Consider the following 27,934-nt stretch of genomic DNA (forward strand, 5'->3'; position numbering starts at 1 on the left):
CAGAGCGAGGGGGAGGGGTGAGGAGAGAGAGAGGAGCGGGAACATTACATCCCGGGCAACGCCGGGTCTCTCAGCTAGTATAAAATAAACGTAAAGAGAGGGTGCATACCATTCAATGATGGATACAAAAAAAGGAACAACAGGACAGTCACTCTTATACTCCCAGAAAGTGAATATATATATCATTTACGTGAATCACTATCCGTATTTGAAGTGTGTGTGTATATAAATATATATATATACATACAAATGAGCATACAGTAATATTTCCATTTGCTATTTGCCTTGCTATGGAGGGTTTTTGTCACTTTTTTACTCACATAACTTCACATATACATACATATATAATATATAATATATATATAATATATATATATATATATATATATATATATATATATATGCAGTGGAAGTGTATTGTGTGTATTTACCTACACACTCACTCCACATTTCAGTAACATACATATACATCTAAATAATATTCACATATACACGTTTGCTATAAATGGAATTATTACAATTTTACATTATATACACGTGCAATGAATGGAATAAACACTGTAATAAGTTTGAAATCGCCTATCCGAGCTGCTATGCATGGCTGATCCCTTTTCTCCAGCTTCCTTGAATGTACTACTGTATGAGGAAGATCATGTGACCAGATGCTAGTGCACGTTTAGAGAGAGGGAGGGCAGTGCTGACAAAGGGGTGTGCCTGGGTTTGTGACAGGCCATGAAGGGGCAGTGCCTTAGCAAATGCTTGTTAAAATAGAATACAAGAAAATTGGTCTTTCAAAGTTGTTTTTTTAAAAACAGAAAATGCTAAAAGTATTATTTCTTACTACAGAACTGATTTATTAAAAAAAACACACATGCAGGATATAGACTGAACTGCAGCTTTAAATGCTTGGGTAAACAGAGGTTTTGAGCTTGTTTTTAAATTCTCTCGGACCGTACAAGGCAGAGTTCCAAAGAGTAGGACACATGGCTAAATGATCAGGCCCCAAAGGAAGCCTAGAAGTTGCTGGCAACGGTTAGGAATCCATCACCAGTGGATCGACATGAGCAACTGTGAATGTAGGGAATCAAGAGCTTTCAGATAGCTGGCACCAGAATTATGCAGGTCCTTGTATGTCAACCAGCATGCAACAGAATCGGCACCTTGCAGAAAGCTAGTGCAGAGAATGGAGAACAGAGGTCATGTGGCAAGAACGGGTCTTGTCAGTAAATCTGGTCGCAGCATTTTGTACCAACTGCAGGCGGTGCAGCTCTGTCGGCAAGTCCCACGTTAAGTGCATTGCAGATGTCCAGGCACGAAAACACAGACATGAACCACGGTAGGGAGATCTTCTGGGGTAAGGAAGTGCTTAATATTTGCTGTTCCCTCAGGTTTAAGAATGAAACTGCTGAAACTGTTTAAGTGTCAAACCACAATCAATGACATCATCAAAATGGGCAGACATTTGGAACTGGGAACTTCCAAGCTTAAGGCCAGTTGGTTGACCTAGCTGCAGTCTTATCAAACGCAAGCTCCTCAAATGAGTTCAAAGTTCTATTAGCTATATTAGTTCTAGAACCCTGTAGATTCTGTGCAGGCTGTGATACTTTTTAATGGACCAATATTAGAGATTTTCATAGAGGAAATTAATGTACTGAGCTTTTAAAACCTTGTGTCACTTGCCATTTTAAAAAGCTTGTACTGTAACTTATGGAGAGCTCTTGTTGGTCTATTAAATAGCATCACATCTGGCAAAAAAAAAAAAAAACAATTAAAAAAAAAAAATATGTTATTCACCAATAATTTTATTTCTCCTGGTTCCTCCCATTCTGAAAGTAGGAGAGAAACATCTTACCTATGCGAGGCCTTTAATGCCGTGCTTATACCAAATGTGGCCAGGCGTGCGCCTCCAGACCAACTAAATGTGACCTAATGCAGTTGCTTCTACTTCGTGAGCGCTGCAAAGCAACCACGCAAGCTTCTCCCAAGCAGATTTTCTTTTTGCTGCGTGGCGGCCGCGTCACATGAGGTTCAGCAAATGAGGGTGAACCGCTCACGCCCATGCCTCAGCCACGCCTACCCGTCTCCTCCATTCGCCTCCTGCCTGCAGTGCAGGTTTCGGCGTGCGCAATGCCCTAGTGACGTCACAAGGGCGCTTGCACGCTCCGGGTATAAGCACGGCCTACGCCCTTACTGCATGAGCAGTTGTACATCAGCCAAACTAAAGAAACGGTGTTTTCTTATAGTAACATACACAAACGTACAGCTAAAATATTTAGCTTAACATTTTCTCTTGTCCCACCATGTCAGCGCATCACATAGGGAATGCCCCAAAGTAATTCCCCTGATAAAAAAAAGGGTTGGGCGAAAATAGTATCCTGAAGGATATTCCTTTGAAAGGCAGCCTCAGGTGATCTGGATATGTCAACTTGATCTTGTTTAGTAAATGTATGCAAAGGGGACATGTAGCAGTCGTGCAAATTTTATCTGGAGATGACATGTCTCACCACCCAGGATGTTGCCATTCCCCTAGTAGAATGGGCCTATATTGAAACTACTGGTGAATTCCCTGATGTCTTTTATGCTTCTAGGATGGCATTCTTGAACCATCTAGCCATCTGATTTAGATGCGTCTTTTCCCTTTTTGCGGTCTTGCAAAAAAGTATGAATACATTCCCTGGCTTCTAAGGGATGAAGGGACTCTTCCTTCTGATTCCTGGGGTTTGGCCAGAATGACGGCACTACGGTTTCCCGATTGAAGTGAAAAGATTTAATTACTTAAGTGCGAAATGGCCATGTTGTCCTAAGTACAACCTTGTCATGGTGAAAAAGGTGGATCACAAGACAACACTCAGAGCTAACTTAGTCTTCTAGCTGAATTTATTTCCATCAAGAATATGTTTTTAAATATTAACAATCTGATTTAATTTGACTCCAGTGCTTTAAACGGAGATCTTTGCTATGCTTGCAATCCCATATATAAATCCCATGGCAGAACTGGGTCCTTCTTACTTGTGCCCTTTATGAATTGTTGAATATATCTTCATTTAGCAAAGTGTTTTTGAAAAAATAAATAAAAATAATAGATGCCAATAACCGAAAATTGAGTTATGAATGGTTAAGGCCTTTGTGAAATCCTTAATGGAGAAAATCTAAGCAATTGATGCCAATTGTGGGACTACATGATTGGAGATCTTCCATTTCCAATAATACATTTTTTTTCGTCACCAGTTTTCTGGCTTGAGTATCTGTCACTGGAGATGAAAAGCCTTCCTGTCTCAAAATGTAACTATCAGTCTCTAAGCTGTTTGGTGTAACAACCTTCAGTATGGGTGATGAATTAAGTAAGATGTTCCAGAAAAATTGGAAGAATCCATGGGATGCTTATCGACATTTCTTTTAGATCTGTGAGCCGTGCCATTCTTGGCCACACCGGTGCTATTAGTAGACTTCTGACCATGTGGTGTCTTGTTGCCATGAGATCTATTGATGGGTGTCCACATCTGTGAATGATCTGCTGCAAAATCTGTTGATTCAGATACCACACTCCTGCGTCTGATTCTGGCTCAAAAAAAATGAGCGTTAATATTTTCAGTTCCTGGTGTTACGATACCAACTGTTGATCTGAGAGTTCAATCTTGAAGTGTCTTCTTGATGAATCTGTTCAGATTCTTGAGGTCACACAAAGCCCTCTATCTTCGTATCATGGAGAGAGTAATAGAACCCGAGAATCTCTGTCTCTTGGTAACATCCATAATTGCCTTGTAGTAGTTCTGTCAAACATTGTAGTAGAGACTGTAGCTTCAGAGAATCTTTGGGCAACGATGACCAAATCATATCTCTAATGCAGGGGTGTTTTAAAGAACTCTATTAATATAGCCGCCGTTGCTTATTTTAAGAAACCAGCGATCTATCATCGTTTTGATCCATACCTTCTTGAAACGTTCGAGTCTACCCCCTACAGGCATAGTTTTCAAGAAGAATCTGGCAGATCTCAGAAGGGAGCTTTTCTGGACATGAATTATTTTTCTTCTAGTAGTATATTTTGTTCTACCACCTCTTTTTTAATGGATGGTCTTGGTCCGGAATATTCTGTCCCCTCAAAATGACTATAAAAGTGAACTGGGGCGCTCCCTTCACACAACATTTGCACATAAAACCGTGTAAATGAAAGAATTCAGAGTATAAAATATATCAAACAGATAAGGACAATCAGTGTCTGCTGCTCAGCCCCAAACACAAAGGATCTTCCCACGATCCTCAGAGTGACATATGAAAAGGAGAGATAGGGGGGTGCAAACAGGGTTCAGATGCAATATATGACCGTAATATACACAGATGTAATAACACAGAGGCGATGGGGAATGAACAAAAAATGTACTCACACGGCCCTGTGTGGTACTGAGTGTTTCTATAAGTACAGTATCTTTGTGCTGCTCCTTCTTTGCAGTCAATCACACTCCTTCTCCCTCTGTTCTTCAGTAAAAGCCCATGTACATGTAGCACATGTAGTGGAAAACAGCGCCACACAAATTGGTTTAGAAAGAATTTATTAAAAGTAAAAGTGAGGTAACATGAAACTCACACAGATAGCTGCTGCAGGACCACGGCGCCAGCCTCCCGCTCTCCGGTGCAGTGTGTTCCTGCTCACAGCGTCCGGTACACAGGACTGCTACCCCTTGATGCAGGTGCCGGCTACGGTGTCCTCGTGCAGTCAAACAGTACTTCCGGTCCAGGTCTCTGCATGAACAGAGACCTGGACCAGAAGTACTGTTTTACTGCACGAGGACACCGTAGCTGGCACCTGCATCAAGGGGTAGCAGTCCCCACTTTTACTTTTAATAAATGCTTTTTGAACCAAATGTGTGTGGCGCTGTTTCCCACTACATGTGCTTTGAGGGGCTTTTACTGAAGAACAGAGGGAGAAGGAGTGTGATTGACTGCAAAGAAGGAGCAGCACAAAGATACTTATAGAAACACTCAGTACCACACAGGGCCGTGTGAGTACATTTTTTGTTCATTCCCTCAAAAGGACTATCTGACCTCTAGATGTGGGAAATCTGAGTCTTCTATCCTGCAGTAGGAAAGTTCTGTTCCCTCTTGTAACTGGTGATAATGGCCTCTAATTCTGGTTCAAAAACTGCTTTTCCTAGAACAGAAATGGAAATAAACGTCTTTGATGAAACGTCAGCAGGTCAAGGCTTTAACTAAAGAGTCCTGCGTGTAACTATCGATAATGCAGAAGATCTGGCAAGTAACTTGGTCAGATCAGAAGAGGCGTTGCAGAAAAAACCCAGCGACTCAGGTGATCGTTAAGAATCTTCTGGCACTATGTTCCAGATTGTATAGCCTTCTGGATCCATTAAAACCACACTGAAGTGACAATGGGCTTGAAGAAAGCTCCTATTGTAGTGTATAATCTTAAATATATCGATTCTCTTGTCCATGGTATGCCTTAAAGCAGAGTCTAAGGGGATGGAGGTCTTTCCATTTCTCGAGCATCTAATATGGGTGGATTGTATCCTTTTCCTTATCTTCAATTTTTGAAAGGATACATCTGACATTTGCAGATTGTCCGACTTTTTGTTTATTTTATCAGGGTCCTTCCATTTGCGGAGTATTAAAACTTTCAACACTTTATGGACTGGAAATGCTCTATTTTATGAACCATAATGTTTTTTTTTTTTTTAAATCTTGTCAAGGCTATGCAGATATTTTTCCTAATGGAGAAAAAGATTAGACACCATCTCCTTGATAATCTCATCAACATTATCCAGATTAAAAAACTGGAATGTTCCTCTCCAACATCAGACGAATGAAGATACATATGACAATAAAGCCATGCAAGTGTTAAAATAAATGGGAGCAGTTCAGCAACCGAGAGAGGTTAACTTTTTAAAAGTACATTATTTCTGATGGATTTATCAAAGGAATGTCATGGGTCCATAACTTGGGGGGAGGGGAGGCAAAAAAAACCCCCATCCAGAGTAAACCATGCTAAAATTAAAGGTATATGTGACAGTTGGCACATATTCCATCTCCTGTTGGCAAACTTCAAGGGACGTCAAAGTCCTGAGACATTCCCTGATCAACAGATGCCGAGGCGACAGAAGGGACACTCCGTTATTACAGATTCCCACTAGGTAAGAGAATTCATATACGATATAACCAACAATAATATCAAGTACAACGTGCAGAAGTTCTTGGGTGTAACGAAATAAAATATGACAAGATGTCTCTATCGCAGATAGACAATTTGTTTCCCTCAAGATTAGAAATGGGATCACCAATGATATTTGTCAGACTTCTCTGTATATGAAGTTATGGATATTGTGGCTCTGGGATTATAGAGTTAGGTGGTTAGGTATAAACTAATTTAAAAAAAAAAACAGATCCCCTTTATCAGAGGGTCCAGGTCATCAGGTCTTTGTCAGAGAGGAAAAAAAGATAGTGTTTAATAATAGTATTAATAGTATTATTATTAAGTGGGGTTTGTGAATTTAGTCAGAATCCATAAAGAGGGGAGTAACATCCAACGTGTGGATTTTCATGTTTTCTATCTCATGAGCTTTGAAGACCCGAGGAGTTGTCATTATTAGGTTAACAGCAGCCTCTCACTACAGCCCACACAGTTTACGTGCTTGGATTTTGCAGCACAAAGACTCTGCCTATGGCCTATCATAGTGCTGGGGTGCGCGCTGGCACACTCCTGCAGCTCCATTGATTGGCGGTTATCCCTGCAGTAGATTGGTGAGGCGTGGCTGACGCGTCACAAAGCTGGTTCGCACTCATTGGCTGAACCGCTTCACGTGACGCCGACATCATGCGGTCACACAAAGACAAAATGTGTTGTGTTTTCAATTTGCGGCCACGCCATCGTGCTTTGCCGTGTGTGCGTGCGCGCGCACGCACGCACGTACTAGATGCACTGTCATAGGAAGACAGGCAATTATCATTGGCGCACACGCGATCGCCTTTACCATACCACCAGCCTTAGTGCCTACAGGGGGAGGAAGGGTTTGGATTGGACATAAGAAGAAAAAAAAAGTGTCAGAAATAAGAGGGGGAAAAATAAATAAATAAATTAAAATAAATAAACTTAAAAAAAAGGGTAGCGCTCAGCTCATCTAACTCCTGCTCTCGCAAAGTATTAAAGTGCGGTCTGCAGGGTGACGTAAGTAGAAACCCTTGTAGTTAAGACCGCCTGATTGACATGGAGGTCGTGTTCCGCTGCACGCCGATATCAGCGCCTTAACCGGTTCAGTTGTGAGCAATACAGCAACCAAGTGGTTAACCTGCATGTTAAAAGAACATTTTTTTTCTGTGTTACTGTTGAAATTATCTGGGCTTTATCAGGTCTGTGTAATAATGCAATCAAGTCCTTAGAAGAAAAAAAAAAAAACCCCCAGACATGTTCCTAGGGAGTTGACATATCAGATAACATGCAGACTCTACTGCTCAGGCAGGCACATTTTCAAAGGCTCATCATAAACATGTATAGACCCTCACTGGCTAGAGACTAAAAGGTGAAAGAAAGGACACCAGTTATAGCCATACAGAGTTATAAACTAGAAGAATTAAAATATGATGGGTTTAAGCATAAGAAATATGGATTTGTGAGTAGCAGAAAGGAAGGATTATTCTGACGGTAATTATGCCAGATTATTTATGATGTATAGGTCACAAACTCCCTTCCCCCTCAAAGTTAGGAGTAGCCCTGTCAGGATGGATTTCTATACCTTCGGCAAAGTCATGTAAATGCAATGATGTGGGTCATATTCTAATCTTGGGGTTAGAGAAATTGTTATGGATTATTTTATACTCAGCCATTTTATGTTCTGGAAACACACTATCCCAACCCTAAGAGATTGATGAGGGAGTTAAAAACACACCCACATAAAAGGTGAGGCATATCTGTGACAGAGGGAAGGCTTGGGCATAAAAATCATGCATTTTATGTATTCCGATGCCTGTCCGGTATAAAATTGGAATTAATATCGGACACCTATGTGTCCGGTATTACCATTATAACTTGCGGCAGCGTAGGGCTGGCAGCGTGTGCGAGGTCGGCTGTAAGGCGGGTAGCGGCGGGCGCGAGGTTGGGCAGCAGCGAGCGCGAGGGTGGAAGCGCGAGGGCGGTTGGGAGGCAGCCTGTGCTGAGGCTGGAGCGGACAGTGGCTGGGCGCAATCAGGACTGGAGGACTCGTGTCGTGTCCCTCCTGGAGGAGAGGACAGCCAATCAGAGGACAGCATTGGCGGTGCCCACACCCGAGCAGCCCAGAGACAGGTCCTATGATGTCTGCGTCCTGCAGGAAATAAGGTAAGGACACAATATGGGGGGGGGGAGGAGATATGATTATGGCGAGATGATGGGGGGGAGAGCCAGGGTGAGATGATGGGGGGCGGGAGGGGAGTGCCAGGGTGAGATGATGGGGGGGAGCCAGGGTGAGATGATGGGGGAGAGCCAGTGTGAGATGATGGGGAGGGGAAATAAGATAATGGGGGGGAGGGGGATAAGATGGTGATGGGGGTCAGCCTGGGGAGATGAGAAGAGATCATGATGGGGGGCCAGGGTGGGATGAGATGACGGGGGTATATTTTAAATGTATTGGGTAGGTGGGGGTATATTTTATATGTATTGGGGAGGCGTGGGGGTATTTTTTTAATGTATTCAGGGGCGTGGGGGTATTTTTTGTGTGTGTTCGGGGGGCGTGTGTGTCCAGTATTGCGTCCAGAGTCCAGTATTTTTGGACAAGCCACCTGGCAACCCTATTCAGAACACGTGTATTCTAAGACTTCAAACGTCCAACCTCTGAGAAATCTAATAGGTGGTAACATATTTAGGCGTTCTGATATTTTACCCTGTTTATTTTCTGAAGGGTCTGCATTAGTTTTTTGTAACTTTCTTTTTCTGTAACCAAGCACTGTACCACTTTTCGTATATTGTTTGGGCTCTAACTTAGTACCTTATAGAAGAAATTACCCACGTTTTGCTAGATTGGGTTTTTGTGTTAATTACATATTGTTTTAAGTAAACAGAGGACCAAGGATTCCTAAGGTAAGACCTTAAATTATTCTTGGTGGTGGAAGCAGAGGTGTAGTGTAACTTTTTGGGCATATCATGCTCATTTTGAGGGGTCTGCAGGGGGGGGGGGGGAGAGTCAGCATTATAGCTAGATGTATTAACCCATTACAGACACACAACCACAGGTGCAGCGTACATGACAGGCACCTTAATGTACCAATAGAAATGGGAGCAGCACAGAAAAATGAGAGTAGAAGGCCACGCCCCATCTGGTACCATTCCCCTGCGTGTGAGAAGAGCAGGAGATGTCTGCGTCTACCTCTCCCTCAAATCAAGCTGCCAAAAGGAGAATGAGAAGAGGCATGCCACGTACTCCCACGTGGTTAGGACTACTTTGAATGCCAATTAAGACCGTCTGATTTATAGGGTCATTTTTATTATGGGGAGGGGGGAAAAGTGAGAACCTGCCCCCGGCACTCAGCTGAAGGCTCCATAAACAAAGCTGTATAACCTCTCTCTCTCCAGGTGTCTAAAGCCACACATTATCATTTTTTTACATTGTTCTGACAGACTGATGTGCTATGAAAGGTGTGTTGGAATGAATAATTGTGCATCTGGAGGCTGGGAGACAGATACACAATTGGTGATGTCAGGAGTCCTCGGTACAGTTTAATAGAGATCCTTTTACCTACTCCCTCTAATAATAGAAATTAAATATACGATCATATCCATTTTCACGATCCATTTAGACAGCTGAACATGTGCACACAAGGTACAGCAACACTGAAAATGCATATGTGCAAACAGTACCTGTCTGAGTGACTCTGAGAGACTGAGATCTGACTCTTGAAAACACGCCTTTTGAAGGCTGGGTCCCCGCGGCACAAGTTTGTCGCATACATTTTGCGGGTACTTCCTCAGTTTTGATGCTTCCAGCGACTTCTGTAGCTGTGAAAAGAAGTTAAATCTGAATTAAATGGAAATAATTTGATTTGGCACAAAATTTAAATCAAAACATTCACGAATGTTATGGGACAGAGCCAAACTCCTGCCATCAACATTTTGATGAAATCTATTTAAGATACAGCTAATAAACATAGATATGATTAATGTTAGAAACAGAAAAGTCTTCACTCCAAATTCTTTTTTTTTTTTTTTAATATGGCACGAAACTCATTGCCTTTAACATTTGCTCTAGATGAAACTGAATTTACCAAATTTCTCGGAAAACAAAACGTGATCCCGTATAAAATTGCAGGTGCTCCCCAACAGCTAGTCAGAGCCGTTTCAACAAAAGTCGTTCCATATCAGCACAAGAAAATCGGAGTAATGCAACTTTACCATGGGATATTAACAGAACAAAACGGAATTGCACCAACAGAAAAATGTGGTGTGTGGCGGTACAGTAGACTTGCTTGTGCACCTGCATTGTTGTATGCAAAAAAAAAATTAAAAACGTAACTATTGGGACCTATTCATTCAAAAACAAGATTACCAGTAGAAAGGTCCTTGAAAAAGGGAAGACCAGTTGTGATAAAAATCCGTATGCGCTATATTAGGTCAAAAGAACCAAACAACTTTAATGTAAAGATTGCCTACCAGTTTCACTACGAATCATTTTTTGCACTACAGAAGAGTAGACAGTGAGGACCTCTCCTCTATTCACCCTGTTTGCATCGATTTTACAAGTTTTTGCTCCCAAACTGCATTCACACACACTTTTGTACTGGACCTACAGACAATCCTGCAAGCATTTCAGCGAAAGTATCACAGCAGCAGTGCGATTAGAACCATGGCTAAACCTTTCTGCAGCGACAAATGTTATATCACCAACATTGTACGTGAATTCAAAGGCATTTCCTACTAGCATATGCCAAATCTAATTTAATTAAAGAAAAGTAGAATACGCGCATACCTTAAAATGTGTGCACACTTGTAAAAAGGCTTTTAATGACATGGATTGGATGGAAGAATTGCAATAGGCTATGCAATATTCCTACAGATGTAGCCGGCGTTACTACTCCCATTACCTCATTAAATTGAGCAATGTTGTTACCATAGTCTCCGTTTGTTTGAACGGGACTGCGAGAAATTACGCATTAAATTGCGCTGACGGTAACGCAATATTGTGCATTAACATTAATAAGAATGTACATAAAGTAACTGTGCTCAACTAAGCTTATCTCTGGATGCAATATAAAAATTATACACAGCGTGCTCAATCTATAAGGGCCTGGGTGAATAGGTTCAATGTCCAGCGCTCCCCTGAAGGAGGAATACCTTGAAAGTAAACAGACAAAAAAAACAGACGAGCACAGCTTGTATAAGGGAAACTGTATTAAAATAATAAAAAAGATAATATAGCTCACTCACGTGAGAAAACACTGGCGGGTAAGTGGTCACACGAGCTCAGAAACCGTGGAGAAATGCTTCAGCTGGTCCAAGCTGCAGTCTAGGCGGTGGTTCCTCTGGTGTCAGCATCCAGCACTGGGTCCCGGAAGTGACGTCACACGCTCTCGCGAGTGTTTGCCTCAGTCTTCAAGTCCTGCGTCTAGGCTTCAGGCAATGAAAGCCTCTGCTCTTTCCTCATCTTTCCCCGTTTTTTTCAGTCTGGCATCCGCCAAACACAGGGAAAAGCGGTATACTGTCTGGCTCTGAACTACCACCAATGTGCCTCTCTCGATAGCTCTACGCGTTTTGCACACTCCGCAGCGTGTGCGCAAAACGCGTAAGGCTATTTAGTGGCATTCATTTGAATCATGAATAAAAAAAAGGTAGTGATTTGTCTCTACAACATTCACATGATTCTGGGATAAGTGCCTGTTGAGATTTAGGATTGTTAATTATAGGATGGCAATTTATTCCCAAACAAACAGGAGTTGTGAAATTTAAAATATTTAAGCGTTTATTTCAAACAGTTTTTCGGCTGTATATAAATCCTCATTAGGCCATAATGTCAACTCTTGTAGGGCCACTCCATACAACTGTCCAATTAGGATAGATTTTTGCATTTCTGCCACCTGTTACTGCATGAACAAGAATGTGTTATCCGAGTGAGAAAAAGATAAGTGTTACTTTTCACCCCTCTGAACTTTGGCAGTCAGGACACTCAAAAGGCGTACAGCATAATCTTAGAGTCACATTGATACAATCCATAGCATAGCATTACTAAAAGCAACAGAGTTTACAAGTCACCTTCTGCCTTATATCCTGTTTCTGACACCAACACTTGCAGTATAAAATAGTGCTGTGCACAGGCAGTGGGAGGAAGTCACTGCATTATTGCCAAGCAACTCAGAGAGATCCGCTCAGGGAGATCCACTCAGAGAGCAGAGAGCCCAACTGCCAGAAAGTCTACTTGGAGCCCACGCTGCATCTGCACCGTGGAATCCATTGCGATATACATCAAAGAATATGCTTATTGTAAGTATTGCAATGTATAGGTGTATAATACACTTTTAAATATATTATACCATTTTACCTTCTTTTTTTGTTTATCTACACGTGTCCACTGAGTAATGCATTCGTTTCACCTGGACCAGTAATTAAAAAAAAAAAAAAAGTGTGGCCTGTTCCCTGGTAAGCCATCAGTTATCTAAGCTCCTAAAAAGGAAGCACAAATTAACCAAAACAAACAGGTAAAAAAAGAAAAACAAGGGATGGAAGAAGGCTGCCATAGGGACCACATTATCCTGATGAATAGCAAACTCGCATACCACCTCAGCCATGAAGTGAGGAACTGTTCGCATGGCAATTTTATCCTGATGGCTCTGGAAATAGGAGTCCTTTAATGATCATGCTTGCAATTCTGCATGCTGTAGAGATTGTGGTGAGAAATACGGTCTTGATAGCAAGTTTTAATGGATAAGTCACTCAAAGGTTTAAAAGTTTTTAAAGTGAAATCCTTAAAGACCAGATTAAAATCCCATGAGGGTATTGGAGCCTTTATTCGTGGTTTTATTTGAATGGTGACTTGATCAATCTGGCAACCTTAGAATTGAATGCAATTTGCCCATTAAGAAGGGCATCCAATGCGGACACTTGTACCTTCAGTAAAGCAGGCCTGAGACTTTTTGAAACCCGTGTTGTAGAAAAGGAAGCTGTTGCATGGCCACCTGGAATAGAGTAATCTCTTGATTGTGACAATACTTAAGAATACCTTCCATATTCAGTAATATATAGCTGAGGTGACATGTTTTCTGGCGTGAAGTAAGGTATCACCTGATCTGAAAACCCCATTGCTCTCAAATATCGCCTCTTAACCTCCACACCAGCAAATGAAGAAAACCAGGATTGGGATGGAGAATCGTCCCTTCCATTAGCAGGGCTAGAAGTGGAGGAAGTCGCTATGGAAAGGTTCACTAGCTCTGTGAACCATGTGCATCTGGGCCAATGTGGCACTATTAATATAGCTTTCACAGTCTCTCTGGATTTGGTCATCACCACCTGGAGTAACGGAGTGGGAAGAAACAAGAGTGAATGTCCATATGACATCTTAAACTGTGGCTTTGGGACTTTGCCATCTAGAGCCAAAGTGAGCAACCTTTTTGTTTGCTCCAGATGCCATCAGGTCTATTGATGGAAGGCCGAGTACTAAAACTATGAATACTTGTGGACACAACTCATCCAGGTAGAACAGCTTGTCTCCCAAAATGTAGGTCGCTTAAAGATGGGGGAACTGCTTGATCTGCACACATAAAAATCTTTGAGATTGCAGAGCTTTTATACTTCGGGTGGCCCTCAGGGGAAAAAAAAAAAAAAAAAAAAGAGTGAACTTCCTAAAAGATGGTCACTTAATGGGGGGTAACAATAGTATACCCTGTTGAGTATTGAACAGGACTACAAGAAATTGAATTGCCCGAACAGGAATTATATTGCTCTTCTCCACGTTTATGATCCATCTTTGCGAACCAGCTTGTGCATTAAGTTGTGCCAGGTGCTGAGGGAGACCAACAGCCAATCGACCAGGTTAAACATGACGTCTGGACAAAGTTTTGCTGCCATGACTTTGGTGAATATTAGAGGCGCAGTCACAAAACCGCCCGGGAAGGTCTTGAACTGAAAGTGCCTGTGAATAAGTAGAGGAGTTTGCAATGCGCTTAGCGAGTCACGATATTTGGAAATATTAATATCGGATCAATGCCAAGTAATTGCTCTCTTGTACTGCTGTCATGAACAACCCTCCATTTTGAAATGTTAAATCCATCTTTAAAAAAAAAGGATTTACCTCTCTTTGGTTTAATACTGCCCTGTACCCCGGATGATATAATAAAATACACATTCTTAATATACAGATCAATGGATACAAAATGCACTGGAATTCCGTAGTTAGGTCAGTGAAGGAATGTTACAGTACAGCAGTTCAAAGGGTCACACTACCCACAAGTACACTACTATTGCAATTCTCAAGCTGCACAGTGTATGAAATATATATATATATATATATATATATATATATATATATATATATATATATATATATATATATATATATATATATCACATTTACTGCAAAACCCTAAAATACAATAACCTACAGATTAGATTTCAAGTATAAAAGCTTCTTAAAATGTAACTGCTGTGATTGCAAAACAAAAACAAAAACAAATGGTATCCCAGTGAGTGACAGTGCGTTTTTATTTTAGGAGTGTGGTATAATCACTTGTTTCCTGCTTATTTGAAGTGAATTTTCACTGAGGAGTCTTAAAGATGGTAAGAGGGATAACAACAAGGGACACGTGTGTGTAATATTGGCCTTGAAAAGTGAGAAGTATAGGAACAAAAAGTTCCTTTGAGCAGAGAACCACAGAAGAAGTGATATAGCAGATGGTTACAGTGGAGACAGGAAGCATCATAGAACATTTTTTAATTAACACAATATTTACCGGGAAGCCAGCAGGGCTGGTAATTGAAATGTACATTATAACTTTGCTAAATATTTTTTCATATTTGTAGTAAAGTAAAAAGACTTCAAAATGTAAATCTTTTCACTAGATTTTGTAGTGGTCATGTCATCTGAGATTTTTTAGCTTTTAGCTTTGTAAATTTAGACCTTGACTTTAGCCAGATGTAATAAATACTATGAAACATTCAATACATTCTGGTTCGTTAAGGACTCTTAGCAGCTCATAGTGATTAAACAATAGAACACAGTACAGACATACCCCGGTTTAAGGACACTCACTTTAAGTACACTCGCGAGTAAGTACATATCGCCCAATAGGCCAATAGGCCAATGGCAGCTCACGCATGCGCCTGTTAGCACGTCCTGAACAGCAATACTGGCTCCCTACCTGTACCGAAGCTGTGTGCAAGCGGGGAGACTATAGAGCCTGTTACACACGTGTTATTTACATCAGTTATGCACGTATATATTACGATTGACGTACAGTACACGCATCGATAAGTAGAAAAAAGGTAGTGCTTCACTTTAAGCACATTTTCGCTTTACATACATGCTCTGGACCCATTGCGTACGTTAATGCGGGGTATGCCTGTACAAGATTTTGAAGATGCCGTAGCTCTCTCCAAGCAGTTAGCGCAAGTGACTGCCCTACTGCTGAAGGGGGATTTACAGGGTCATTTAAAACTACCCTTCTCAGATGCACAGAGACCATGGGAAATCTTATTGTAAACCTGCTTCAATTACAACGGATTCAAAATCAACAGGTATTTTAAGTGGCTATGCAAAATGAACGGCTATTGGTTTATTGAGATATACTCTCATTTCCCCCCCACCCCCCCACAAATCCTACCAGTCATCTCTTTTCAGCCAGGATTATTTTTGAGGAGCTATACCAGATGCTTACAAAGCCTGGAGCTTGTTTTATAGGCCATGGACAGCCTGTTAGAAAAAAGGGCTCAAACGCCACTTCTTACATTTACACGGTATGATATACAGTACATATTATACAAGTGTACAGTACATATTAAGTACTAACATCTATTATTTGGCAAGTAGTGGGGAAAGAAGACAGAGTTAAGCAAGAGACTCAACTCTGGCAACGCTGAACCCAGAGGCAAACAACCCGTTCCAGGAGAGCACACAGCTATGCCAATTGTTACCCATTATGTTACAACAGGCATGATTGTAGAAAAACAAATGTACTTATACTAAAAACAATTTCTAAAAACGTAACTTCCTCAGCTCTTTGATCCTAGAGTTGATTTTCTTACATCGAAATTGTTCCCCAAGATGGTACGTTTATGGCTTCATTAAAGAAAAAGCATCCACATTGTAGTTTACACCATTACTCGACAAGCTAATTAAAGCTTAAAGGAGGAGTTGTGTTTCAAAGCCTGTGAAACATATTTAGATTGTGTAATAAAATGGAGTCAGCCACAATGAGTATTATACAGTCCGTTGCACAGGGTGGACAAAAATGACTAACTATTTACAAGACGTTATAGTTGTCACGGGAGATCAGGGCTCTTTCATGGGATCAAGCGCCAGACAGGGCAGATAAAATGAACGGGTTTTTATTTCGGCCGGAGCCAACAGATGCAGCACAAAGTCTAAACAGAGCTATACTCACAACTACACGCAACACAGAGAAAATCCCGACCGCTCAGGAGTCCGCCGCCACAGAAATGGCTTTTCTGGAGAAGCTTCCACTTCTTTATCAAACCCGCAGGATTCTGGCAGCACTGGATGCAAGTTGGAGGCAGCCAAGTTCAAATCTCCGGCTCGGCGTACACGTAGCCTCGACTTTGGGTCTCAATGGCAAGTCCTCAGAGCCCACAGCTTAGTCTATCTGCATGCCAGCCAGAAGAGATCTCTGGAACTCAAATCAGCTGCTGCTTTTCTAGGTTCCAGGTCTCCATAGGAAAAACATGGAGCTTGGGGAGGCGACCAATTCCAGCGCAGATGCTGTGCGAGCAGCCAATCACAGCGCGAGAGCTCGTCTGTGTGGGCCAATCCGGGCTGAGGGTCTGAATGGGATGCCAAGGCCAGGAGGGGGGAAATCCAAACTGACCAATGAGAGTAGCGCCTACCTCCCCCTGCTCTCAGTACCGTCTCTCTCTCTCTCTCTACGAAATAGGCGTCTCTCTGTCTGGGTAGAGAAAAGGCTCTGCTTCTTTTATCTGGGAAACATTTGTTGGAAGACTGCCCATCCAAACCCTCCATTGTCCCTGGTCCCCCAGTGGAATTAGCCCAACATAGGTTCCTGGGCATGTAGACTGGGGAATCTGATTACCAGCCTAGCATGCCCAGGAACCAAGGAAATGCACTTACCTACAATTAAGTCTCCCTACACATTACTGGGGTTAATCTCCAACATCCCGGCTACACGAGCCAAAGAGGCAGATTGATTATGTACAGGATCACCCTGTATATCCGACGGATAGGGGCCAGAGAGCGGGCTAACCTCTTAATATGCGGGTCTCTGGGCTAATGGGCTACTGTCACAATGGTAACAAATCACTATTAAAAATTGTGGTTTTGGCACCAATTATTCTGTTTTCAGAAAAGCAAACAAACATTTGCATTTCAAATCAGGACTGCTTAAAAAATAAAGCAAAATACAAATGTATGCATTTGTGATATTCATCTAAATCCTGAAATGTGTCTGAAGTTTTAAAGTGTATGGGCATGGATTCGATTACCCATACCCAGTTCCTATTGATTTGCGTTAAGAAAATTACAAATATCATAACCCTGACCAGTGGCACAACCAAGGGGGGGTGCAAGGGTACATTTGACCATCCCAAGAACCAAAAGATTTTCATATATTGGAGCGGAGCAGAGGGCAGATGACATCAGAAGACGACAGAGGGAGCAAGGCAGCAGAGGAGTTGGACGGGGGCAGAGGAGGATGACGGCCGGGAGGAGCGTGCCCCTGCAGTCCGACCCAGAAGTCTTCACTGACTCTGCCGTTACAGCATGCTGCTCACCGGCTGTTGACCTCGTCTGCTGCCCTGCTCCGTCCGTCTAACTCTCGAGTCTGGTGCTGCCCTGATCCCACGGTCCTCCCTCGACCTCTTCTTTCGCTGCCTCCCGCTATCGTCCTTCTCTGCCGCACTGAGAAAATTAATTTACAAGTTTATTGAATTGTTTTTTTTATTTTTATAAACGGACTTTCCCCCGACTTTACATACCTTAGTATGTGTAGGGCTAAGGACAGAATGGAGAAGGAGCGTTAGATGGTGAATTTAATTGATTTTTCTAGGTATCACATGGGGCCGTTTGTTGAACACTGATCCGTTTATTAACCAGCCTGCAGCAGCAGGGCAGAATTAAAGCCAGTTTGAAGTCCCAAACAACCCAGCAGCTAAGGAAAGGAAAGCAGAACAAAATCGGGAACCAGAGTTTCTATGCCGATAAAAAAAGGTAGGATTTTATATATATCTTCGCAGTCTGTCTCTATTTAGTAACATTGGGGATTTTCATATAGGTTTTTGTTTTTTAGATATTATTTTTTTCATTGATTGTATGATAATCTTATATGGTTAATATTTTGTATTTTTATGTTTTTCATCGTTTTTCTATCTTTGATGTACCTGGGTCTGTTTTCATCCACTCCTCTGCTTGCGGCTTCCCCGTACATTGCAATCCCCTGGGTTTATCTCCTAGGTGGTTTTCATTGGTCTGGGTCTCCGCGGTCAGGGGGGGGGGGCTCATCCCTCAGGTGCACTTTTAGGCACTTTGTCTCAAGGATAATCACTCTGATAAAGTGCTTGAATAGCGCGAAACGCACAACAGGATTATCCCTGTTTAATGCCCGTGCTACTGATGTGTTCCTGTCAAGACTAAATCCTACCTTTATCGGCATACAAACTTTGGTTCCCGTTTATATTCCGCTGTGCTTTCCTTTCCTTGGCTGCTGGGCTGCTCGGGACTTCAAACTTGCTTCGTATACCTCAACGGAGATGCACGCTCCTTCCTGGGACTGGATCGGGTTACTAGTGCAGCGAGTAATGACTTTCTGTATGCTGTTTCCGTGCTTTATTAATCACACAGAGGGGACTATGTATATTGTAGCCATAGGTATGAGTGAAGTGGGGTGGGTTCATGTATAAATCAGGATCTAGGACCGGCCTGCACAACTCCAGTCCTCGAGGGCAGCAAACAGGCCAGGTTTTCAGGATATCCCTACTTCAGCACAGCTGGCTCAATTAGTGGCTCAGTATGACTGAGCATCATGTCTTAAATTTATGACACTCACTAAAGCACTTTGTCTATCACGATTCAGCTCCTGTTTATATCTCATTGCTGCTATATGGATTTGGATTGTATCCATTCATGTTACAATAGGTTGTGTAGCACTTGTGCGAGACTGCCTGTCTCACTTTCTCTACTCAGAATTAAAGCCACATGGTAATCCTCCTGAAAGCCATTCCTAATATATGTTTCAATACATTCATCTTTGATAGTTTGTGCTCGTGTTGTGGCGTGCTGCCAGATCCATGTTAAAGTATAGGTTAGTGCAGGGGAGCGCAAACGTTTGGCGCTGCGCCCCCATGCCAGCTCCCTCTTGCTCTCGGGCCCCCCTTACCTTACTCGACGGCGTCATATGACGCCGCGGGGTCACGATGACGTCACGCGACCCCGTCGTCATGGAGACGTGTATGTGACGTCACTCCGCATGACACCGCTGCGTCATTTGAATCACGGTAAGTTCAGGTTGCAGAGGCCCTCACGCATTACCCCGGCATTTAATTTAAATGCCATGGGGGAGAGTGCGACCGCCCGCGCCCCCCCCCCCCCCCCCAAAAAAAAATCCTGTGCCCTCCCACTTTGCGCACCATTGGGTTAGTGTAAGGGAGGCTAAAGCAAACATAATGGTGATATTCTATACATGCTTAAGTTTCTGAGAGAACAGTACTCCCAAAAACATGACACAAGCTTCATTAGTAGCACGATAATTTATTATGTAAAAACATAGGAAAACATGGCAGGGATTTAACAAAAAAAAAAAAAAAACGATCTGGTATTTAAAAAAAAAAAAATGTTTATTCCAAGTCATGTTTTTCTGTGTTTTTACGTAATAAATAATCTCTTTCCGGTGAAGAAGCTTGTGCCATGTATTTTGTAGTACTAGTTTCTACATTGCTTGCCCCTTTGCAGCGGGCCTCTTCTGCAGCAAGCACGCGCTCTATGAGGTACTGGTGTCGGAAAGTGGTATGAAAAAGCAGCAAGATTGTCCTTTTTTCCCCTGGGTGGGGGGTGAGAGGTTGAGAGGGGAGAGAAGAGAGAGGATGGGGCCAACACGTTTCTATTTTTTTATTCTTCACCTTAATGTTTAAAATAAAACTGTGTTGAATTACTCTAGATCAGGGGTGTGTGAAATCTTTCCCCTGCCTGCTGTCCCCTCTACTCGCGCCCCCCCCCCCCCCCATCTTACCTCAGAGACATGGTAGGATAACTTACAGAGGCCTCGCAATTTGTCCTCCAATTAGTATAAAATGTCACCCATTTCACCTTTGACTATAGCATCTTTGTCTAAAACTTCTCTGAAAAACACAGGGGGAGGGGGTTGGTGTACGGGTGAGTAATGGATTAATACAGATACAGAGGCAGAAAAAGAGGGGGCAAGCAAGGGGAGCTGTCCAGGACGTAGGGGGGGGGGAGGGGCGGGGGGGAGGGGTGTTAGGTGTGCACAAATCCCCCTGGTGCCTGCTTTGACCTGTCTGTCAGTGCTGCAGCCTTTCACAGCGCACAATCCTGCTTCACTACCTTGACATCAGGTTCAGACACTGATCAGCTGGAGCACTGACTAAGGTGGATTAGTGCAGCACCGGTCAGTGAGGAAGGAGGAATCGGGAGGTAAAGCAGAGAATGGGCGGCAAAGGCTGGGGTCTGGAGTAAGGAGTAAGGCTGCGTCCAGGGTCAGCGCTTAGGCGCTGACCCATGCTGAGGCGCGCTGACGCTTCTCAGTGAGCCCCTGAAGCCGCAATGAGAGCGGCTTTAGCAGGGGCTCGTGCACGCTTCCGCAAGCGTGCGGAAGCGTAGGTCTTTTTCAAAAGATAGATTTTCCCCCAATGAGGGCGAACCAGCTACGTGACGTCACAGCCCCCCCCCCCCCCCCCCCCGACACGCCTCTGCATGGCTGCAGTCCTTAGGATGCAGCCTTAGGCTAAGGCCCCGCTGCACGCGCCGGGCGCTCCCGCCTTGCGTCCTGGTGGCGCGTGCACGGCACTTCACCACGATCTGTGGTCTGAAGGGAGCTTTTTTTGGCGCGGGGGTCGTGGCCATCACTGCTGGGAGACACAGGGTTTACTGCGCTTCCAGACCGCTCTGCTCCCTCTGCCTCCCCCCGTTACCAGCAGTGTTCATCAGACACCTGCTGATATCGGCAGAGGCTTCTAGTGTGGCGGGGGAAAGCGGAGCTGCGCTCCCTGATACAGGACGCACCGATCACACAGAGCGCTGGTCTAGGATTCCAGGGGGGGTTACAGTATTTAATACAAAGTGATCACAACATGATCCTAACATGACACCCGATGCTGGCAGCGAGGCGGTTACCCTGGCAGCTCCTATTCCCCTAGTCATGGCTGTTTACCTCTGAGAACCAAGAATAGCAACCAGACACAAAGCAGCCGGTGCAGCTCACATCTGTGTGCAAACAGCCATCTCCAGCCAAGAGCAAGGAGAGCAGACCCTATACTATGCCACAGGGGGAGAGCAGCCAGTCTATACTATCCCACTGGGGGAGAGCAGCCCCTATACTATCCCACGGGGGGAGAGCAGCCCCTATACTATCCTATGGGGGGGGAGGGGGCAGCCTGACTGGTACCAGGAATCCACGCAAGCCAAGCACTCACCCGTTTCTGTGCTCGCATTAGCTAGCACTAGCTGGCATAACATTGATTGATGGGATCCAGTCTGTGATTGGTTCCCTGATGCACCACGTGACGCGTCACCGTACAGGATTACAAACCTGTTGTAGCCCCTGCTGGCTGACGTGTCACAAGACGAGCCTGGGAGCGCGGAGGGTTACCGGGGACAGCCAAGAAGAGGTAAGGAGCTGGTGGGAGGCGCACGCGAGACCTGCAGGACTCTACCTGCTCCCTCCATGACATCATGGGGAGGCAGAGTGGCTGTGGGCCATGTCGAATTGTGACGTCCATGCTCAGCGCAAGTATTCATTCTGCGCCGTGTGCAAGGGCACTGGGTGGGTGAGCAGTTAGAAGAACTAGGTGTTAACAAAAACACCTAGTTGCTCATCTTGACATACAGACAGACAGACAGACAGACAGACAATCTATATCTGTGTCGTGATCATTACACAGAAGACATTTTAACTGAATACATTCGTTTTATAGACAAACTCCACACTCGGTTGCTCTGAAATCCAATTTAGCTTCCTATTTAGTCACTTGCATATGCCTGGGGAGAAGGCAGGCATGAAGAATAAATGAACGAATTGAAATATTTGCCTATTGAAATGCTTAAAACTTTTCATTTGGTTAGGATCAGTATCATTTTGAAACTGAAATCAAGCATACAATAACTATGTCATTATAGATAAACCAGTCTAGTTTTAAAGCCAAGTCTTCGAAAATATATACTCAATTGTAATTCTGTAGAGCTTTTTAATTTTAAACAGTGACGCCATGGTCGAGCGGGGGGTTTGTGCACCCCTGCTCTAAGTAATGGGACAGGTTTTGATTTGAGTGTCAAAGTTGATTAAGTGTTTAAAGGTGTAGTTGTCTCTTCGGTCCAAAATGAATAATTTGTAGTGACATGCAAGAGGTCACTGTCAACATTGTGGCTTCCTATTCGCCCGTAGGAGCGCAGCTTGGACATACAGTACGCAATATTGATGTCACAAAAGGGATCAGAAACACAGGTGCAATAAAAGGAAAAGCTCAGTATTTCGGGAGATAAATATATATTGCATTTTATCTCCCTCCCCACTTGGTTGATTCGGCAAAATAAAATTTTACTGAAACAAGTACAAAAAAAAAACATTAAAATCTCCGCAATGATTAATACAAATGTTGTAGGTTATTCAGCCGTTCACAGTTATGAGTTTGCGCCCTAATTGGCACAGCTAATAATTATGAAACAAATACTAATAGTAAAAATGTTGTATAGCCACTTTCAGTGCATTTCAAACCACGTCTGTTGATATGCAGGACTGCATATTTGAAGAAGCCAACGACATTAAGTTAGTTACAAAGGTTTGTGCATTAGGTGGTATTACCCATATACTGTAAAAACAACAGCTCTGAAATGGGAAACCTCAATACAGGGATACCAGTTCCTTGTGGTTTTATCTTCCTTCTTGTACGTAATCTACATATAGCTCTGAATAAACTTACAGCCTTGTGTGAAACACACACATTAACACTACGCTTGTACCAATTAATATAGATCTTCTATTTCATTATATTGATACAAGACAAAAATAAATGGCGTTTAATTCCTTTCAAACTTCTCCGTTCCAGCATGTACATATACAACCACACATGCATTATATACAATATATTCATACACACACACACACACAATTCTACCTCACCCCCCCCCCCCCCCTGCAATAATAAATGGGAGTGACTACTTAATATTCTTAACCATGTAGTGGATGACATGCAGTAAGTGACTGTACAGATTTACTTACTAATATTGTATAGCAATTTGGATTTAACCTTTTCACTGCTGAATGAGATCACAATACGCTCATTTGCAATACAAATTGGCTGAGAAATGGTTAAAAAAAAAAAAAAGGAAAAAACATCTAGAATAAAAAACACCCTATGTTTTTTTTTCAGCCAAAAGAAAAAAAAATATATATAAAAAAAAAAATCTAGATGACCTACTTCTTTTCCCAGAAACCGAGGCCAACAAAGGAAATATGCGAAAGCTGCAGAATCCAACAATTAGCAGTGTCAGCAAGGTAGCATCATAGTGCTTTCCTGAATCAGCCTGCGAGATTAGTGTCGAATTGATGAACGGAAGCGAAGGAAAAGCAGTCTCTGTGCAACTGCGATGTCCGCCTGGCACTGTCATTTATAAGAAAGGATCACGACGAGATGAAAGCTGAAAAGGCTTCAGCCATGTTCACCTCCCTGTGCTCCTCCTGCCGGCTCTCGATGAATTAGAGTGGAAAGTAATCAGAGGCTTCGAGGCAGGACAGATTAATGCAGCCTGAAAATCTAACTAGGAGAGAAGTCATCGGGTAGGCAGTTTCATTTTGCCCACATGGTCAAGATGAATCTCTCTTTGTTGCAAAGGGCATGCTGCGTACAGCATGTGCAATATAGAAGATGCTTGTGTATAATTAGAATGGGAAAAATAAAACAATGAGCACATTTACAACTTGCTCAAGGCTTCATCTTTCACTGCTGCAGCGTAAGCAGACCGTGACTTATGGATAGATGGATACAACATTTAATGTCAGTTTTGCAAAGCAACTAAGGGGGCAGACAGGGCAGCTACTTGTTCACCCTCGTCCTTGCATCAAATCCAATTATTCAAAATACATGATAAATAAGCAAGGTCAGAGCAGTAGAAGGAGGGGGAAAAAAGAGCAGAAGGAAAAAGCTTAGTTAGGAAACAATTTGCTTAAGTACCAATTATGGGAACAGTCCCGTTTGCAGAGTCAGGTGCTCATCAACGTAAATGACAGCATGCACACCTCTAGCTGATAAATTAACCACAACCACATGCAATCATCTTTGGGAAGCAAAATCTTTCATACTTCTACATACTGTATATATTTTAATCACTAGAAAAGACTAGATCAAACCAAATGAAAATCAGCACCTAAATTACCTTCCACATTAGTTGCTCACCCTATATGTTAATCCTAGTTTTCTGTCTAGTTTCTTGAAAAAATCTCTGATGTGGAATGGAGTTTGGAGATGGATGGACAACCGTGTATTAAGTATTAAGCATCTAACACCAGAATATATTATATACTTATAACGCTTTAGCCTAATTGTTTAACTAAATGACCCTTACTCATGAGAATACTAGCATTGACGTATTTAACTATGTATTTTGTCACATTGGATGTAGCATTGGGTATTTGTCTCTTTTGTTGTATACATTTGACTACGCTCCATAGCACTCCTTTTGAGATAGATAGATATCCATATATACACACATGTAGATATACATATACCCCCCTTTACCCCGCGTTTAGAGTGACTACGTGCTGTGCGTTACCCGATAGGCTTACTTGAGGCCTGATCCTCCGCTGCAGGGAGTCTGGGGTGTATGCAACGTGTATGCCTCCACCTGAGAAGAATCCTCACACAGTGGGATAGCCTCTCCCAAGACAATATAACCAGTAATTACACACTAGGGTATGATAACATTATTTACTGGACACGTATTTCTAATACAGATAATGTAATACAACATCCATCCATACATACATACATATACAGTTAGGTCCGGAAATAATTGAACACTGACACAATTGACACAATGGACACAATGGATTTGAAATGAAACAACTGAGATGCAATAGAAGTGCAGACTTTCAGCTTTACTTCAAGGGGTTGAACAAAAATATCGTATGAAATGTTTAGGAATTGCAACCATTTTCATACACAGTCCCCTTATTTCAGGGGCTCAAATATAATTGGACAAATTAACACAATCATAAATAAAATGTTCATTTTTAATACTTTGTCGAGAATCCTTTGCAGGCAATGAATGCTTGAATTCTGGAACGCATGGACACCACCACACGCTGAGTTTCCTCCTTTGTGATGTTTTGCCAGGCCTTTACTGCAGCTGTCTTCAGTTGATGTTTGTTCGTGGGTCTTTCTGCCTTACGTTTTGTCTTCAGAAAGTGAAATGCATGCTCGATCGGGTTCAGATCAGGTGATTGACTCGGCCATTGCAGAATATTCCACTTTGCCTTAAAAATCTCCTGGGTTGCTTTCGCAGTATGTTCTGGATCATTGTCCATCTGTAAAGTGAAGCACCATCCAATCAACTTCGCTGAATTTGGCTGAATCTGAGCAAACAATATATCCCTATACACTTCAGCATTCATTCAGCTGCTTCTGTCTTATCATCAATAAACACTAATGACCCAGTGCCGTTGTAAGCCATGCAAGCCCATGCCATCACACTGCCTCCACCGTGTTTTACAGATGATGTGGTATGCTTTGGATCATGAGTCGTTCCAAGCCTTCTCCATACTTTTTTCTTCCCATCATTCTGGTACAGGTTGATCTTAGTTTCATCTGTCCAAAGAATGCTGTTCCAGAACTGGGCTGGCTTTTTTAGATATTGTTTGGCAAAGTCTAATCTGGCCTTTCTATTCTTGAGGCTTATGAATGGTTTGAACCTTGTTGTGAACCCTCTGTGTTTGCTCTCGTGAAGTCTTCTCTTTATGGTAGACTTGGATAATGATATGCCTACCTCCTGGAGAGTGTTCTTCACTTGGCTGGATGTTGTGAAGGGGTTTTTCTTTACCATGGAAAGGATCCTACGATCATCCACCACTGTTGTCTTTGTCTTCCGTGGACGTCCAGGCCTTTTTGTGTTGTAGAGCTCACCAGTGCATTCTTTTTTCCCCCAGAATGTACCAAACTGTTGATTTGGCCACTCCTAATGTTACTGCTATCTCCCTGATGGATTTTCATTTCTTTTTTGCAGGATGCCCTGTTTCACTTGCATTGACAGCTCCTTTGACCGCATGTTGTGGGTTCACAGCAACAGCTTCCAAATGCGAATGCCACACCTGGAATCAACTCCAGACCTTTTACCTGCTTAATTGATGATGAAATAACGAAGGAATAGCCCACACCTGTCCATGAAACAGCTTTGGAGGCAATTGTCCAATTACTTTTGGTCCCATGAAAAAGAGGGGGCTACATATTAAAGAGATGTAATTCCTAACCCCTTCCTCCAATTTGGATGTGAATAACCTCAAATTAAAGCTGATGGACTGCACTTTAAGCCTATACTCGTTATTTAACGGTAACTTGAATTTATTTTGGTACACAGCCAAAATAACAAAACTTGTATCAGTGTCCAATTATTTCCGGACCACACACACACACACACACACACACACACACACACACACACACACACACACAACACCAAGTGTGTGACCGCGCTGCCTACAGTATGTATGGCCATTGGTGCACTTCGTGACGATACCTTCCTGGCCTTTGTCCAGACCAGGTTGTCTTAGCTGAAGGTTTGCCGAGCCGCAAATTGTCCCACGCTACGCGTGTATCCTCAGGCGTTCGCCTCTGGAGTGACCTCCCGCTGGATGGTATCCCTGTTAAGAGTTTGTGACAATGGATAGGCCTGGTCTAGTCGCAGGCTGCAATCACCACATGGCGTCTGTCAGCACAGTGCAGTCTCTCACTATAACTGCTACGGGGAAAGGGTCCCTATATATGGGCCTTCCCTGCAGCAGTCACAACCTAACAGGAATCGAGGGCCTAGCTGGAGCCTATAGGGGAGGTCTGGCCGAGTCTCAGGGCCACTGGCACCCGAGACACTACTTGTCTCCTTGGCGTCCTGCTCCGAACTGGCGTGATCCTGCAAGCGCGCCAAATGTAGCCATCTGGTGCCTCTGAGAATTCTTCAGCCCTATTGGCTGTGTTGGCCCATGTGTTGTGCAGCCCCTGAGGCTGCTGGGAATTGTAGTTCCAATGCGGATCCTAATAGAACATGGCTGCCACTTCTCCTGCTACTGCACGTGCATCCTGTAATGGCCAACACAACTCTCAGGTGCCACTGTGCATGCGCGGCAACTAGGAAGATGGTGGGGCGCTACGAAGGGAGCTGCCGTGGACCTCTGGTGACCTGCTCGCCCGGCAGCAACCTCCCTGCCCCTCCCTGTTATGCCACACTCTCCCCCAGCAGTAGCGGAGGTAAGGGGGTACACTGGGACCAAGGGGGAACCTGGCTACATCCTCCCCCTGGTGAAAAACCCAATGACCCCGCTTGGGACAACACACGCACACATACAAGTTACACAATAA

The 27,934-nt window shown here is 43.1% G+C and overlaps 1 protein-coding gene across 1 annotated transcript in view; it reads right to left on the reverse strand.

Moving 5' to 3' along the window:
* Positions 1-3,320: 3,320 nt before the first annotated feature.
* LOC142499260 (microtubule-associated tumor suppressor 1 homolog) overlaps positions 3,321-27,934 on the reverse strand; it is a 99,387-nt gene continuing 74,773 nt past the window's right edge. The window contains exons 5-6 of the mRNA XM_075608400.1: positions 9,799-9,970; positions 3,321-3,558 (exon numbers count right to left, since the gene is read on the reverse strand). Of these exons, the coding sequence (XP_075464515.1) occupies positions 3,321-3,558; positions 9,799-9,970 (410 nt within the window). The remainder of the gene's footprint in view (positions 3,559-9,798; positions 9,971-27,934) is intronic.

The sequence above is a fragment of the Ascaphus truei genome, chromosome 1 (genome assembly GCF_040206685.1).
Source record: "Ascaphus truei isolate aAscTru1 chromosome 1, aAscTru1.hap1, whole genome shotgun sequence".
NCBI classification, from domain to species: Eukaryota; Metazoa; Chordata; class Amphibia; order Anura; family Ascaphidae; genus Ascaphus; species Ascaphus truei.